This window comes from Armigeres subalbatus, chromosome 2 (genome assembly GCF_024139115.2).
Source record: "Armigeres subalbatus isolate Guangzhou_Male chromosome 2, GZ_Asu_2, whole genome shotgun sequence".
Classification (NCBI taxonomy): Eukaryota; Metazoa; Arthropoda; class Insecta; order Diptera; family Culicidae; genus Armigeres; species Armigeres subalbatus.
The window spans coordinates 350,063,177-350,078,400 of record NC_085140.1 but is presented as its reverse complement, the minus strand read 5'-3'; the positions used below and the strand labels follow the sequence as shown (position 1 = coordinate 350,078,400).

The following is a 15,224-nucleotide window of genomic DNA, read 5'->3' as shown; positions in this document are numbered from 1 at the left end:
AGAAGGGTCCAGACATGCAAGTAACACAGCTAAACTTAAACCACTGCGAGGCAGCGCAAGCGCTGCTACAACGGTCGGCTACTGAGTGTAAAGCTGATGTTGCCTTGCTGTCCGACCCATATCGCATCCCTGCTGGAAACGGAAGTTGGGTTGCAGACAAGTCCGGATCGGTGGCAATCTGGACTTGCGGGCGGTTCCCCATTCAGGAGATAATAATATCATCTCCTAACGATGAGGGTTTCGTTATAGCAAAGGTAAACGAAGTTTACTTTTGTAACTGTTACTATCCTCCTAGATGGAGTATAGGGCAGTATACTAGCGTAGTGGACACTCTTGCGGTCAAGCTAACTGGTCTAAAACCGTTAGTAGTAACAGGGGACTTCAACGCGTGGGCGGTGGACTGGGGATCCCGGTTCATCAACGCTAGAGGTCATATTCTGCTAGAGTCTCTAGCGGGACTTGATGTCAAGACAAAATTTTCAAAACGACTTATCTGCTTTTGTAAACAAAGATTCAAACGACGATTTGACGAATCTGATAGCTTCCCCACGCAAACCAACACTATCAATAGGTAAATGAAGGATTCCGCTATCTGTTGATGGTGTTGGTTTGCGTGAGAGAGCCTTCAGATTCGTCAAATCGTCGTTTGAATCTTTGTTTACAAAAGCAGATAAGTCGTTTTGAAAATTTTGTCTTGATGTAGTCCTGCTGAATGAAGGCCAAGTGTCAACATTCAGAGGACCGAACGGTGAATCATGCATCGACGTGACCTTCTGCAGCGCGGGATGGACGTTGAATCCGGATTGGAGAGTACATGAAGGGTATACACTATACAGCTAGTGACCATCAGGAACTTCGTTTTATGGTAAGCTATACCCCCACTGGATCTAGAGCTACGAGAAAGGTCAGAGGTTCTGGCCAAGGATGGCGCACCTCACAGTTCGATCGAGAACTGCTGATTGAATCATTACAGCGGGAAGATCGGACCTTGAACCTTAATGGTGACGAGTTGACCAATGTCTTGACACGAGCTTGCGACATGGCTATGCCAAGGAAGTGTAAGCCATATGGGAACCACAAACCAGCGTACTGGTGGACTGACGTGATAGCTGAGCTTCGTAGATCTTGCCTTAAAGCCAAAAGAAGACTACGACGTGCAAGAAACGTGGTTGATCGACTTGATAGACGCCGAACATTCCAGACAGCAAGCAGAGCTCTAAACTACGAAATAAAGTGTAGTAAAAGAGCCTGCTTTGAAAGGCTGTGCAGTATGGCAAACAACACTCCATGGGGGGATGCTTACAGGATAGTGATGGCTAAAACAAATAGCACACCTCCTGAGAGATCTCCGGAGATGTTAGCTAGGATCGTTGAAGGGCTGTTCCCAAAGCATGATTCACCAGACTGGCCTGATACACCGTATAGGTCGGTTGACGTGGTCCCGTTAGTGACTATCGAAGAGCTTATCGAAACCGCAAGAGGTTTTAAGCTCAATAAGGCGCCGAGTCCGGATTGTATTCCGAACCTGACCCTTAAACACGCGATTCTTGCCGCTCCAGATATGTTCACCCAAGCAACATCTCTTGTTTCTCAGTGAATAACAACTGTGGTGTGACTTACTAAAGGTCTGACTTATGCAAAACGCGTCGTATTTGGAACTTCTTTGTGACACAAAAAGCGCAAGAGGTGGAGCCTATTTGCAACATGTTGCGGCTTAATGTGACTCGATGTATTGCCAGTGTCTTCAATGCAATTTATCAGGAACAAACACCTATTTGAAATATGTTGCGCGTGCTGCTTGGGCAGTAGCTGCCTCCAACGTTGTCTGGATGAAGGAAACTTCCCAGATTGTTGGAAACGACAAAAATTGGTGCTATTGGCCAAGCCTGAGAAATCCCCGGGAGAGCCTTCGGCATACAGACCGATTTGCCTCCTCGATGGAGCTGGTAAGCTGCTTGAAAGGGTTATTCTGAACAGATTGTCAACCTATACCGAGCGTACTGGTGGGCTATCAAAAACAACCAGTATGGCTCCGTAAAGGTCGTTCCACCGTCGAAGCAATTCGATCGGTAACGGATACGGCCAAGATAGCGAGAGGTACTAGATACTGCGCATTGATTACACTTGATGTAAAAAATGCGTTTAACAATGCAAGCTGGGCAGCTATTGCTGACTCCCAGCACCGATTGAGAGATCCGGATTACCTGTGCAGGATACTGAAAAGTTATTTTCAGAATAGGGTGCTGATATACGACACGGATGCTGGTCAAAAGTCGATCGTAGTGTCTGCGGGTGTTCCATAGGGATCGATCCTCGGATCGGTTCTGTGGAATATCATGTACGACGGAGTATTACGCTTAAGTCTCCTGGCCGGTGTGGAAATAGAAGGCTTCGCGGATGACGTAATGCTAGAGGTAACAGGAGACACTCTCGACGAAGTCGAACTGAAGGCTTCATACGCGATTGGCAGAGTGGAGGAATGGCTCAACTCGAGGCGGTTGTCCCTTGCACACCACAAGACGGAAGTCGTGGTGGTGCATAACCGTCATGGGTTGCAGCAAGCGAGGATAAGAGTAGGGACCTGCACAGTTAACTCCGTGAGGTCTCTTAAGCATCTGGGCGTGATGATCGACGATAAAATCAATTTTACGAGCCACGTCGATTATGCATGTCAGCGGGCTTTATTGGCGATAAAATCTTTATCACGAATGATGCCCAACAGATCGGCGGTGCATACTCAAGTGCGTAGGTTGATAGCGGGCGTAGCATTGTCTATCATCCGCCATGGCGTACCGGCATGGGCCGTAGCACTAAAGGACGAGTACAATGTAAAGAAACTGATCAGAGTACACCGGCTGATGTGCCTACGTGTCGCGAGCGCATATCGCACCATATCGGCGGTGTGCGTTATAGCTGGAATGATGCCGATCGACACACTCTTAGAGGAGGATGTGGAGTGCTACAACGAAAGGGACTCGGTGCAAGTGCGACGTGTCAAGAGAGCAGCCTCGCCGCTCAAATGGCAAAGAGCATGGGACACCGCAGTCAAAGGTCGTTGGACCCACAGACTGATTCCGGATGTGTCCAACTGGGTCGTTAGAAAACATGGTCAGGTCAACTTCACCTAACACAGGTGTTGTCTGAACATGGTTGCTTAAAAAATTCCTATACAGGTTTGGCAATTCGAGGTAGAACGCCATACCATGCTGCTTGTTAGTGGTATGGATACAACCCCGGAAAACCTAATCGAGAGGATGTGCCGGGAGGAGCTTATATGGAATGCGGTGAACACAGCATCTCAACAGATTATGTCGAAAATGCAGCGGTGGTGGCGTCTTGAACAAAACCAACGAGTGCAGTAAGGGCACCTGTGATGCAGTGAACACTTTGCTCACCCCGACAACCAACATGTCGCGGGTGGGCTGCGGGGATTTCCCTATGTAGATATAGAGGTCATTGCGGTTCATGCGCGGTGGTTGTTGTCGGGGTGCTCGTTTCCAACATGAGATTATGATACGGACCGCTAGGTTACTATCATAGCTTTCGATCGACGGGTGGTGAGGTTAAAAAATTGTGGATATCTGCCAGCCATTGGAACTCCTCCTCAAATTGAGAAAGTGAATTCAGTCAATACTACACATTACATGGATATCTGGTGTCCTCCGCAGCTCAGAAGTTAACTGATGAGATCAAATTTTCAACACCAGGCACGTATCCAAACTCTCGCAATCTATTTTTAAAACCAACTTTTTTCACGCGCATTGTTTTTTGCGCAATGTCAACCGAGGAGGACACCTGTCTATCGTACTGGTTTCGTGGGATCAAACCCCACCGAAGGAAGTGGTTACCCTCCCATGCATTTTTCAAACTAAATCTTTCACATTTTGTGTAATTGCAGATCGAAAGAGATACCCTGAATGTAGGCAATTAACTTTGATTGTACTAACACATATTAAGTGAAATTGACTTCAGAAACCTGAAACTATTCTGCTGTGGTGAGGAGCTAGAAAAAATATAATTTAGTTACAGATTGTCGCTGTCGTCGCTGTCCGGAACATCTTTTGCTGGCGAGGATAAGGTGCTAAATGTCTATGAAGGAAAAATACATACGATTTGACAGTTCGATACCCAACATGTTTTGGACAGCAGAACAAAGGGAAACGAAGCGACAATCTTTATCTTGTAACTAAAATATCTTTTAACTAGAAGCTCTTATATGCTTGTGAGTTGCATGCCCTCTTCAAGAGCCCCTATCCAAAACTCCCGTTTTCCTCCCATCCACATTCTTTTCCTTTTTCACTTAACTTTCCATCAGGCACAAATCTTCCAAATTAAGGTGATTATACAATCAAGCCATGTGGTGAATTTCAAATTCACCACACGTTTTTCTACTCATATTATCAAAAGCTCAAATCTAGCGTAACAATTTTCGTACAATGCTGAAAATAAAATAGATTGTTTACCAAAAGTAAGCAAACAATCTACGGATGTTTCAACCTCATGGGCGTTCTGGTTCTCTCAATTCGTGCTCTTGAAAAATCACTAGAAAAAGCACGTGGTTTCCAAGATGGCTGATTTGTGGCTTTCTTGTATAACCACCTTAAGGGGAATGCGCCGCCCGAGCAGACGTTCTGATAATTGATACACTGTCAATTATCGAATGAATAAAAGTCAGTCAGTTATTATTTATTAATTAATGCGTTTCAGCAAATATTATCTATTCTTCTATATAATAAAAATGAAATGGTCTGTGTTCGTATCCGCATAACTCGAAAACGGCTGGATGGATTTTCTTCAACAGATAAGTTCGTTATCGTTTCCGACGGGTTCATATGATATTTCCTCATCCGGAAATCACGAGTAAGGTTGAGTAAATCGTGAAAAACTAATATTAAGAATCATATGGAAACTTCGCATGAGCAGTTCAGAACGCGCATTTTCGCCTACTTTGCAGGACAACGTCTGCCAGGTCGACTAGTTAACAATATAGTCCACTTTGCTTTCTTTGGTTTCAGTTGAACTGAACAAAAATTATTCTATATAGGTACATCTATCTTCTTCTATCTTCTTCTATCTATATACATAAAAATGAATTTCTGTCGGTCTGACCCTTATAGAATCGGAAACTACTGAACCGATCGGATAAGTCAGGAACTAATCGAGCAAATGGAACCAAATGTGGCATGTGGAGATCTTTGATGACAATAAATGTTTCTATGATGGGTTGAGACCCCTCCCCGCTCTAGAAGGAAAGGGGGCTTCCATACAAATGAAACAACAATTTCTGCATAACTCGAGAACGAATCAAGCCAATGGAACCAAATACGGCATGTGGAGGTTTTTAAAGACAAGAAATGTTTATGTAATAGTTTGAGACCCCTTTCCGCTCTAGGAGTTTTGACGTTTGCTCTGGCTTTCTAATCGTAGAGCTAACATTCAAACTTATATTGTGAATACAAAATAAATGATAGTGCTAACCCGAGCAAAGCTTGAGAGCAAAACGATAACTCGTTTTGATGTTGTGAAATCGCCGAATATGATTACTTAATTTGATATCGTTTTGGTCGTTTTAACGGTTAAAATAACAAAATGTATAGCAGAAAAATCTTACTTCGACATCAAATCGAAAACTATTCCTGCTATCGATGAGAGCAAATCGAAAACTAAATTTGATATTTGTTCCGTTACAAAATAAGTACACAGTTTGATGTCTGATCATACAATTTAGAAAACTACAGCAAAATGAGATCAAAATATGTAATCAATCATGATGACTAATTAATTAACTCATTTTGGGCGAGGCGAAGTTCGACGGGCGGCTAGTAACTAATACAATGTGACCAGCAAACGTCCTGCGAAACGCGGGACACCTATCTGGATTGCGTCACTGGCTTGAAAATGTATCCTCCAAAAGTGCATTTCGCATAAGTTTTGGCCCAAAAACAATTGAAAAAATATTTGTAAGGCTGTATGAATTGTAATAAATTTGTAAATCGAAGTTGAAAAATGCGACGTCTGGTCACATTAAACTAATATGAACAATCTTGTAAGAATATTTAATGGTATCCACTATATTAGAAATAATACTGAAGTCTTACCTCTTTCATATTTGAAACTCTTCGATAAACTGACATTTCCTGAACCACTACGATTGCAAATAAACGAAACAATACCTCGTCCTAGATGTGAAATAATGCTTATAAATGATTAAATCATTATTAAACTCAAACTAAAACAGATTCATTTTAACTGGCAAGATAACATAAATTTTATGCAATAATTTATTTTGAAAACAGATGTAATTATTGTTGTTTACGAATGATGGTGCATCCAGAAATAGAACACTTAATCGCGGGAAAATTAAATTCTAGTTTAAAGTTCAATCTCGAGGTGATCCATAATCAAATCACAGACACGTGCCGTCACAGTTTGTAGCTTTGTTTTGGTGATCATATAAACAGATTACCTCTGGGAAATGTATCATTTTTGGGACAGCTTTTCTGAAACGCACCGGTCAACTGGAGATATGTCGATCGTATTGATAGTTTTCGCAGTTTTCATCAGCAACTTCGGTAACTGTGCAGTAAGTAACTTCAAAATATGATGAATTCATTGGTGAATTTTGCTGATAAGTGTTTTATCCAAAGCGCGTAAAAGAATATTTTCAAGAGAAAGCAGCTACATGTGTCGTACCTTATGCCAATAAATTTGTGGTGCAGTTCCCAACACCAACATTGAACTTTACAACATCCAACAACATTATCAAACTGTACGGAAATTTCACAGTAACAGAAGTTATACAGGAGCCACTGGAGGTAATACTGAATTCGTTTTGAACATAGCCCTGCCTAACTAAACTTTCTTTAGATGATCGTAGTGTCAAATCGATGCACCCTGGATATGAAAACCTGTGAGCAGTTTAATAAAAGAGTATTGACGGACATCTGCCATTATATCAACGACGGAAAAGGACTTTGGGCGCAATTTTTCAGAAGAATCGAGCCTGAGTTCAACTGCCCGGTGGAGCCTGGATTATACACGTTCAAAAACACAGCCCTAGATCTTTCTTTCTTAACCAACTTACCACTGGAAGGCTATCGCTGGCAAACAACGATCAAGTTGAACTCCAGAACCAAACCGAAACGGGAACTGTACTGTCTTTTATCGCTGAGTACCAATCGCTGGGTGAGAAAGCCGTCGAGGTGAAGTGGAATCCGATTTGTACACTACAACTGACTTTGAAACCGGAAGATCAACATAAGACTATCGGCATCAGGCTGCTCCCGAAACATGTGTAGAACTTAGTCTAGATATTAGGATAATTAGACAATTGAGTCATTGAAGAAAAATTAAAACTATGTTATTATATCTGGTGTTGGAAAATTTTAATTAGCTGTTACGTCCAACTATTAGGGAACCGATAAAATGTATGATGAATATCTATTATCAATGTTTAAGAACAGAGGTATCCAGCGAACATTAAATGCATCTGTTCGAATTCCGATCGAAATTCTAATGCTTCAATTTGAATTATTTGAACCATAACTTATGCATTTATTATTTTAAATTGGAAAAGCTGTTTTCACATAACTCGATTTTTTTATTATAAATTCTAAATAAAAGGGGATTTTCGGGTGGACACTAAAAACGGGAATTTAAATACTTAATTTCTATTAGAACATTATTTTTTCCAGAGAATTATTACCTTATGTGAGGATTCTAAGGATTCATTAGAATATTCAGAAAATGGTCGCCCACACACTTTTACTCCAGCTTATTCAGTTATTTAAAACATGCCGTCAAACATGAAGTAGGGTATCTGTCCATATATCCAACTCATTAAGCCAACGTGCACTTATAAAACATCAATAACTCGAAGCAAAAGCATTTGATGGCCAATTTACTACCAAAAATAGTCATTGAATCTATTCGTAATTCAGAAATTCAGCGGCAAACCCTTCATTGTCGTACAATCTGGCCTCCCTGTGTTGCTACAACAGTAGTGAAATGGGATTGAAACATAATCAGTAGTGTAATATCGGGTCAGTTGAAATAAAACACGTCTGTTTTACAGTTACGCAACCAACCCTAAACCAACCAAGAGAGCTACTTTATTTCCGGGCTACTCTGATTAGATATATTTAAATAATTCAAATAATTGAAACCCCTTCATACTTTGGTAACGCTCACCCGTTACCGATTCTACATTTCCTCCTTTTCTTTTATCTCTTAAACTACATATAATTCAAAGTTTGAAATCGCTTAGATAACTAGGTTGACGAATCACTCGTTGAGGTCACTAATTGTACACTACTGTATTTGGATTTGTTTCGCTCAACGTTTGTTTCGATGTTCCTGGATAATTTAAACATAATTCTGCATTTTCCATAATTCTGCATTTGCGATCCCCAGATCGAACGGGCTTAAGATGAGAAACATTCCTGTGTAGACTCCTGCCGGACTCCTTTGACTTGATCTTCGCGTCGGACCCAGTGCGTTGCAAGACTTCAAATTCTTCGGGACTGAAATTGTTGGCTAACTTGTTGTACTTCACCATGCGCTTAGCTATAACAATATCCCCTACTCTTACCATGCTTGGATGTACACGTCTACGATTATTCGCGTATTCTTCTTCTTTCAGTTTCTTCTCCCGATCACGATCTTTGACATCTTCAAATAATCCTGTTCCCAGCGATGGTATTTCCGGCAATTTATCCCTTAGAACTCTTCCGAACATCAACGCTGATGGCGCTTACTCCAGGCGTAGAGTTATACATCAAGAGAAACATCCTCAAATCCCACTTCCAGTCAGCATTAGACATTTCTTGACTGATTTGAAGACGCTTTTTCAGTGACCTGTTAGCTTTTACGACTTCTCCGTTGGCCTGAGGCCAGTATGGTGTGGTTTTTATTAATTCAATCCCAAATTCGTCACAAAATTTTGCCATGGCTTCGCTCACGAATTGTGGACCATTGTCCGTTCTCATAGACTCAGGTATTCCGTAGCGACAGAAAGTTTCGTGGAGTGCCTGAATCGTTATTGTTGCCGTAATTTCTCGCATAATAACTACTTCAATAAAACGACTGAAATAATCTATCAGGACCAACAAATTATGGCCTGAAGACAGCGGCCCCATGAAGTCGTTCTGTCCAGCTATTCCCTTTTAGGGCCTCCACAACGTCTTGGATAGTCTCATCTATTTTTGAGTTATCTCTGATGTCTTCAATCTTTATAGCGGCTGGTGAACAAGTTTTGGTTAAAAACTGTACCAAAGCTTCATTCGCACTATCAAAATGGGAATGATCTGCCTGCGAGAGCCTGGATAGTCAGCCAAATTAGTGGTTCCTGGTTCATGGACAATGTCATAGCTGTAGGACTGCAGCCGTAGAACTCACCGTTCTAAACGCGCACATGGCTTCGACCGGGGACTAAATAAAAACTGTAGGGGTTTACAGTCAGTGATTAGTTTGAAATGCGTTACCTGGAGACAGGTAAACCTGTCGACTGCCCAAACTAGAGCCAAAGCTTCCTTTTCCGTTTGACAATATTTTCGCTCCAAGTTAGTAAGGGATTTACTAGCGTGAGCAATAATTCTCCTCAGTCCTTTGGCATTCTCTTGGAGCAAGACTGCCCCAAGTCCTGATGGGCTGGCGTCAGCAATTAGAATTGTTCGATCTTGTGGATTGAAGAAACCCAGATAGCTTATTTCACAAATCGCTCGCTTAATTTCCTTAAATGCGAATTTCTGTTTTTCACTCCATACAAATTTATTCCCAGTTCTCAACAGAATGCGAAGTGGTTCAGATTTGGTAGCTAAGTGAGCAATAAATCGTCCCACGTACGTTACCAACCCAAGAAAACTTCTAGGTTCCGCCGCATTTGCAGGCTCACGGAATTGCTGGATTGCTAATACGCGACTCTTCATCGGTTTAATTCCCTCAGGTGACAACTCATGACCAAGGAAATCGAGCTTGCTAGCCATTGAACAAACATTTCCATTACTTTTTGAAAAAGTTCCGGAGCATAACAAATTCCGAACATAACCCGTTTGTATCTTAACAGACCATACTTGGTAATGAAGGTAGCAATTTCTCTCGACTTTTCTGAACGTTCAAGTTGATGGTACGCTTCCTTAATGTCCAACTTGGTGAACTTGTTGGCATTGCCTAAACCTCCTAGAATTTCATCAATTAACGGCAACGGATTCGCACTTCCCCAGAACTTTTCAATATTGGTACCATCGGAGAAACCCACGCCGACGGACCATGTACCTTCTCGATTATGTCCAGGTCCAATAACGATTTCAGCTTGTCATAAATTTTTCCTTCTAGTGCAATCGGTGCACGTCTGTATCCTTGTTGCACCGGTTGAATCGATTCGTTGATAGGAATCTCAACGACGATACTGTAAACGAGGGAGTTTCCAAATAGAGCCTTTTTTCCGGCACTGACTTATGCGCCAACCTTGCGATTAACAAGGATGTCAGCACTGTTTTTACGAGCCCGGTTAACCCGAGAGAGACACTCAGGGCAGGTTCTCAAGCCTATCAGATTCCCAAATTCAACCCACTGTAACAAGCGTACTCGTTTTACTCAGACCAACTGATCTCTGAACCGACGAAGACTCTCTCAATAATCGCGACGGACTGGAAATTGAAAATCATTCTCCTCAAGATAGATACTCATAACAAAACTAGCTTTTACTGAGAGTAATAGGTTGAACTTTCATGATTTTATTTGAGCTTTTCGTACCCATACAACGAATTCCTCCCTAACCTATCTACCTATGGGTGTGACTGTGGCTTATACTAAGGTACCTAATGACGTTGTGGCCGTTGTTGATCCTTTGACGATGCTGGTCTCCTAGTGCGAGCGGATTTAGCACCACTCGATCTGCAGATTCATACAAAATAGCTCCGCTGAGCGCGTTTGATATCGGTGCACCTGCACCTCGAGACGTTCGTGTCTCAATCCGACAAACTGATGTGATCGTAGTGGAAGATCTTCTCGCTTCGCTTGAGCCTTGATACGGAAGACGATGAAAGTAGGGTCTGAACCGTTCGTTGCGACCACGACGCGTCGCTTTCGTGTAGTGGGGGTTACCGTAGGGGTCGAATAGCACCACCGTGTCCGAAGATATCGGATTCCCACGACCTAGTGAGGTTTTTCGTAACGGTCACAGGTTTTCGCTCGCTGATGGGCTCTGCGGTTCTGGTTGAAACGAAATTCTTCGCCCCGCGGCAAGAAACGAGAAGTGCAAATTCCAGATGTCGATTCGGTTGATTGGGACGCACGTGTCCGGCAGAGGAGATTGTGATCCCTGGGGATAGAGATCCAAGCAAAGAAAGCCACGTGGTGTGGCTTTCTTGTTACTTCTTTGTTCACAGATAAATTCTTCTTATAGGTTCTGGTAATCGTGTATAGCACATTTGATGAGGAATCTGACTGATATCACAAAACTATTCGTTTGGTCAGATTTGTTATTAAAATAAAACTCTTTGGTTTTATTACACCAACTGGGGAGAACTTAACCTTCAATGACAACTGTCTTTTGTAGCGTGGTTTTCTATTAACACTTTCCGATAGCTAAGAACACAACTGATCGGTTTTAAGTGATCGCTAGAAGTGGACGAGTGATTAAAAAGAGGAGACTGAAATGGTCCATTTGACCAAGATAATTTAGTAATATTCGTGAGATCGTTGGTGGAAGTTAATCACTTTCTTACTTCTACCATAGGCTGTCCTTATTCCTCCAACAAGCTCTCAAACCCTCGTCTGATTGTCTGTCTCGTTTTTAATTTTTAGTTCTTTCTCCACATATTCGTCGCGGTCCTCAATATATTGGTCCCAAGCTCGAGTTTTGTGATCTGAGGTAGTATTTTCTAATAATTTTACAACGCCTGTATGACTACTACAGTACATTCAAATTCATTCGGTTGCCCGAGTGAAAGTGAATATCTTGCTATAAAAAGCTTGGGGGTTTAAAATTAAAATAAATTCATTTAACAGCAATGGCTTGATTTTTTGACTGTTACAATACCTTTGATTTTTAGGAACCCGATTGGTCCGGAACCCGAAACTGACGAAATGTCGAATCCAACCTTTAGCACTTCTAGTTGTTTCGCTGTCTTGTCTCCTAGTAGATTTCGCTGTCCTTGATTAGCAATGTAGAACTTAGCATCTACCCGCTTTTGACCTGCCTCAATGATTGTTGTAAACATTCCCGAAATTTGCATCGGCATGCTGGTGGCATAAGCGACTCATTTTCAGTCCACAGTCTGACTGTATTCTAATACCTTAATGCCCGCGTTATTGATCTTCTTCCATGTTTCCTCCGTGATGATATTTGCATCCACCACGGAATCAATAATCATGGGAACTTTAACTCCCCCTACCACAAACTCAAAAGTATTTTTACCCATTGCATAAAAAATTTCTTCCGGTGATTGTTCTGCTTCTCCAATCATTCGAACTCTCTTCGGCTTGAAGTCCACCAAGCTGTTGCTCGAACGCTTCAGACAACGGTTCGCGAAATGGCCTACCTCTTTACACTAGATGCATTTAGCAATCCTGGCACGACAAATCATATCTTCTTTCCAAAGACCCTTTTTTCCACAGGCAAAGCAAGATCCTACTGCCCCTCTCACTGGCCTGCCGTTCACTTGATCTAAACGACGATCTTTCGAAATGAATCTGTTATTTGACAAACGCGATGAAATCTCGTTCAAATTGTGCGATTCAGATGCAACAGGAGTCCGATTCTACAAGTAGTACTAATTATGTTTTGGAAGAAATTCATCCCATGGTTTTTCAGCTTTTAGAAGCTTGTTTTTATTTTAAATCATTAGTTTATTTAACCGCAAGTGTGAAAAGTGTACTGCATAAAGATTCATGGTGTTTTAAATAGTGCATTCCACTAAATCCAGTGATATAGCTTAGTGTCGGTGAATGGTGACGGCATAGTACGTATGAGCGGGTGTAGAGAAGCAATCTTATACACTGACATGAATCCAATCATATCCATTATGTGTGGCACACATACATTTCGACTATAGCATTTCTCACATAACGGCTATGTGAATTCGCATAGCATGTATGTGGAAACACACATAACCGTTATTAACTACAGTATCCCCCGCTTATTCGGACCACGCTAACACCGCATGACACCTTCTAGCGCAATGTTGAACAACAGGCACGAAAGTCCATCACCTTGTCTTAGTCCCCGGCGCGATTCGAACGAACTGGAGTGTTCGCCCGAAATCTTCACACAGTTTTGCACACCATCCACCGTTGCTTTGATCAGTCTGGTAAGCTTCCTAGGAAAGCTGTTCTCGTCCATAATTTTCCATAGCTCTACGCGGTATACTCTGTCGTATGCTGCCTTGAAATCAATGAACAGATGGGACCTGGTATTTACGGCATTTTTGAAGGATTTGCCGTACAGTAAAGATTTGATTGGGAAAGTTTTTTGATCACCGTACATGACTCAATCATTATTGATTTATTGGCATTTATCGGTGAGTACAACATCTAAAGCTCAAAGTAAGAGGGAGCGCAACAATGAAGAACAGTATGGATAGGTGTCACAAGCGAGCGACGAGTATGAAGCGAACAGAAATTGAAATTTTAGTAGAGGGCCAGTTGTGAGAACAGCATTGTTGAAATCGCTGTTATTCTGCCTAACGTCCACAGGAACGGCAGGTAGTAGCATGGTGACTACTCTTACCAAGACAGGCCTGTGTCTTGGTAGTAGTCACCGCTACTAGCATTCCTAAGCCGTTACCTGAAATAAAAACGATAAATGTCAATAATGATCAAATAAACTGATCCGTTGTCGATCAGCCGTCAACGAAGCCGGCTTCCCACGAACTCATTCACTAATGGTGACAGACGTCGGAGGATAATCTGGGATATCACTTTGTAGGCGGCATTCAGGATGATGATCGCTCGAAAGTTCTCACACTCCAGCTCGTTGCCTTTCTTGTAGATGGGGCATATAACCCCTTCCTTCCACTCCTCCGGTAGCTGTTCAGTTTCCCAGATTCTGACTATTAGTTTGTGCAGGCAAGTGGCCAGCTTTTCCGGGCCCATCTTGATGAGCCCAGCTCCGATACCATCCTTACCAGCTGCTTTATTGGTATTTAGCTGTTGGATCGCATCCTTAACTTCCCTCAAGGTAGGGGCTGGTTGGCTTCCATCGCCCGCTGAACTGACGTAGTCATCTTCCGCTGCCTTGACTTTCACTGCCTGTACTCTCAGTGCCATTTAAATGTTCCTCGTAGTGCTGCTTCCACCTTTCGATCACCATCCATATCCCTGCATATTTCGGCTCGCAGCACGAAGCCTTTGCGGGATGCGTTGAGCTTCTGTAGAACTTACATGTTTCTTGAGAACGGCACAGCTGTTCCATCTCCTCCTCGCACTCCGCTTCTTCCAGGCGGTGTTTCTTCTCCTGAAAAAGGTGGGTCTGCTATCTCCGCTACCGTCTATAACGTTCCACGTTCTGCCGGGTACCTTGCTGCAGCGCGATCGCCCACGCTGCGTCCTTCTCCTCTAGAATCTGTCTACACTTTTCGTCGAACCAATCGTTCCGTCGACTTCGTCCCATTTACCCGACGTTGTTCTCCCCTGCGTCGTTAATGGCAGCTTTAACTGTATTCCAGCAGTCCTCAAGAGGGGCCCCATCGAGCTCACCCTATTCCGGCAATGCTACCTCGAGATGCTGCGCGTATGCAGTGGCGACATCAGGTTGCTTCAGTTGCTCTAGTTCGTACCGCAGCGGACGTCGGTACCGAATATTGTTGATGACGGATAGTTTTGGGCGCAGTTTAACCATCACCAGATAGTGGTAAGAGTCAATGTTAGCGCCACGATATGTCCTGACGTCGATAACGTCGGAGAAGTGCCGTCCATCAATCAGAACGTGGTCGATTTGTGATTCTGTCTGCAGTGGCGATCTCCAGGTGTACCGATACGGGAGGCTGTGTTGGAAGTAGGTGCTGCGAATGGCCATATTCTTGGAGGCGGCGAAATCAATTAGTCGTAGGCCGTTTTCGTTCGTCAGCCGGTGAGCGCTGAACTTCCCAATAGTCGGTCTAAACTCCTCCTCTTGGCCAACCTGGGCGTTCAAATCTCCTATGATGATTTTGACGTCGTGGCTTGGGCAGCTGTCGTACTCACGTTCCAGCTGCGCGTAGAATGCGTCCTTATCATCATCAGTG

At 42.9% G+C, this 15,224-nt stretch overlaps 1 protein-coding gene across 1 annotated transcript; it reads left to right on the top strand.

Annotated features, from left to right (window-relative positions):
* The first annotated feature begins 6,316 nt into the window (after nt 1-6,316).
* On the top strand, nt 6,317-7,646 carry LOC134217074 (uncharacterized). Its single transcript, XM_062695832.1, has 3 exons — nt 6,317-6,583; nt 6,648-6,815; nt 6,868-7,646. The coding sequence occupies exons 1-3, from the start codon at nt 6,476-6,478 to the stop codon at nt 7,204-7,206; spliced, it is 615 nt and encodes a 204-aa protein (XP_062551816.1). The 5' UTR covers nt 6,317-6,475; the 3' UTR covers nt 7,207-7,646.
* The last annotated feature ends 7,578 nt before the right edge of the window (nt 7,647-15,224 follow it).

Coding starts and splice junctions, on each gene's coding strand:
- LOC134217074 (XM_062695832.1), top strand. CDS start 6,476: ATGTATCATTTTTGGGACAGCTTTTCTGAAACGCACCGGTCAACTGGA. Junction 6,584..6,647: donor GCAACTTCGGTAACTGTGCA/GTAAGTAACTTC, acceptor TTTTATCCAAAG/CGCGTAAAAGAATATTTTCA. Junction 6,816..6,867: donor TTATACAGGAGCCACTGGAG/GTAATACTGAAT, acceptor AACTTTCTTTAG/ATGATCGTAGTGTCAAATCG.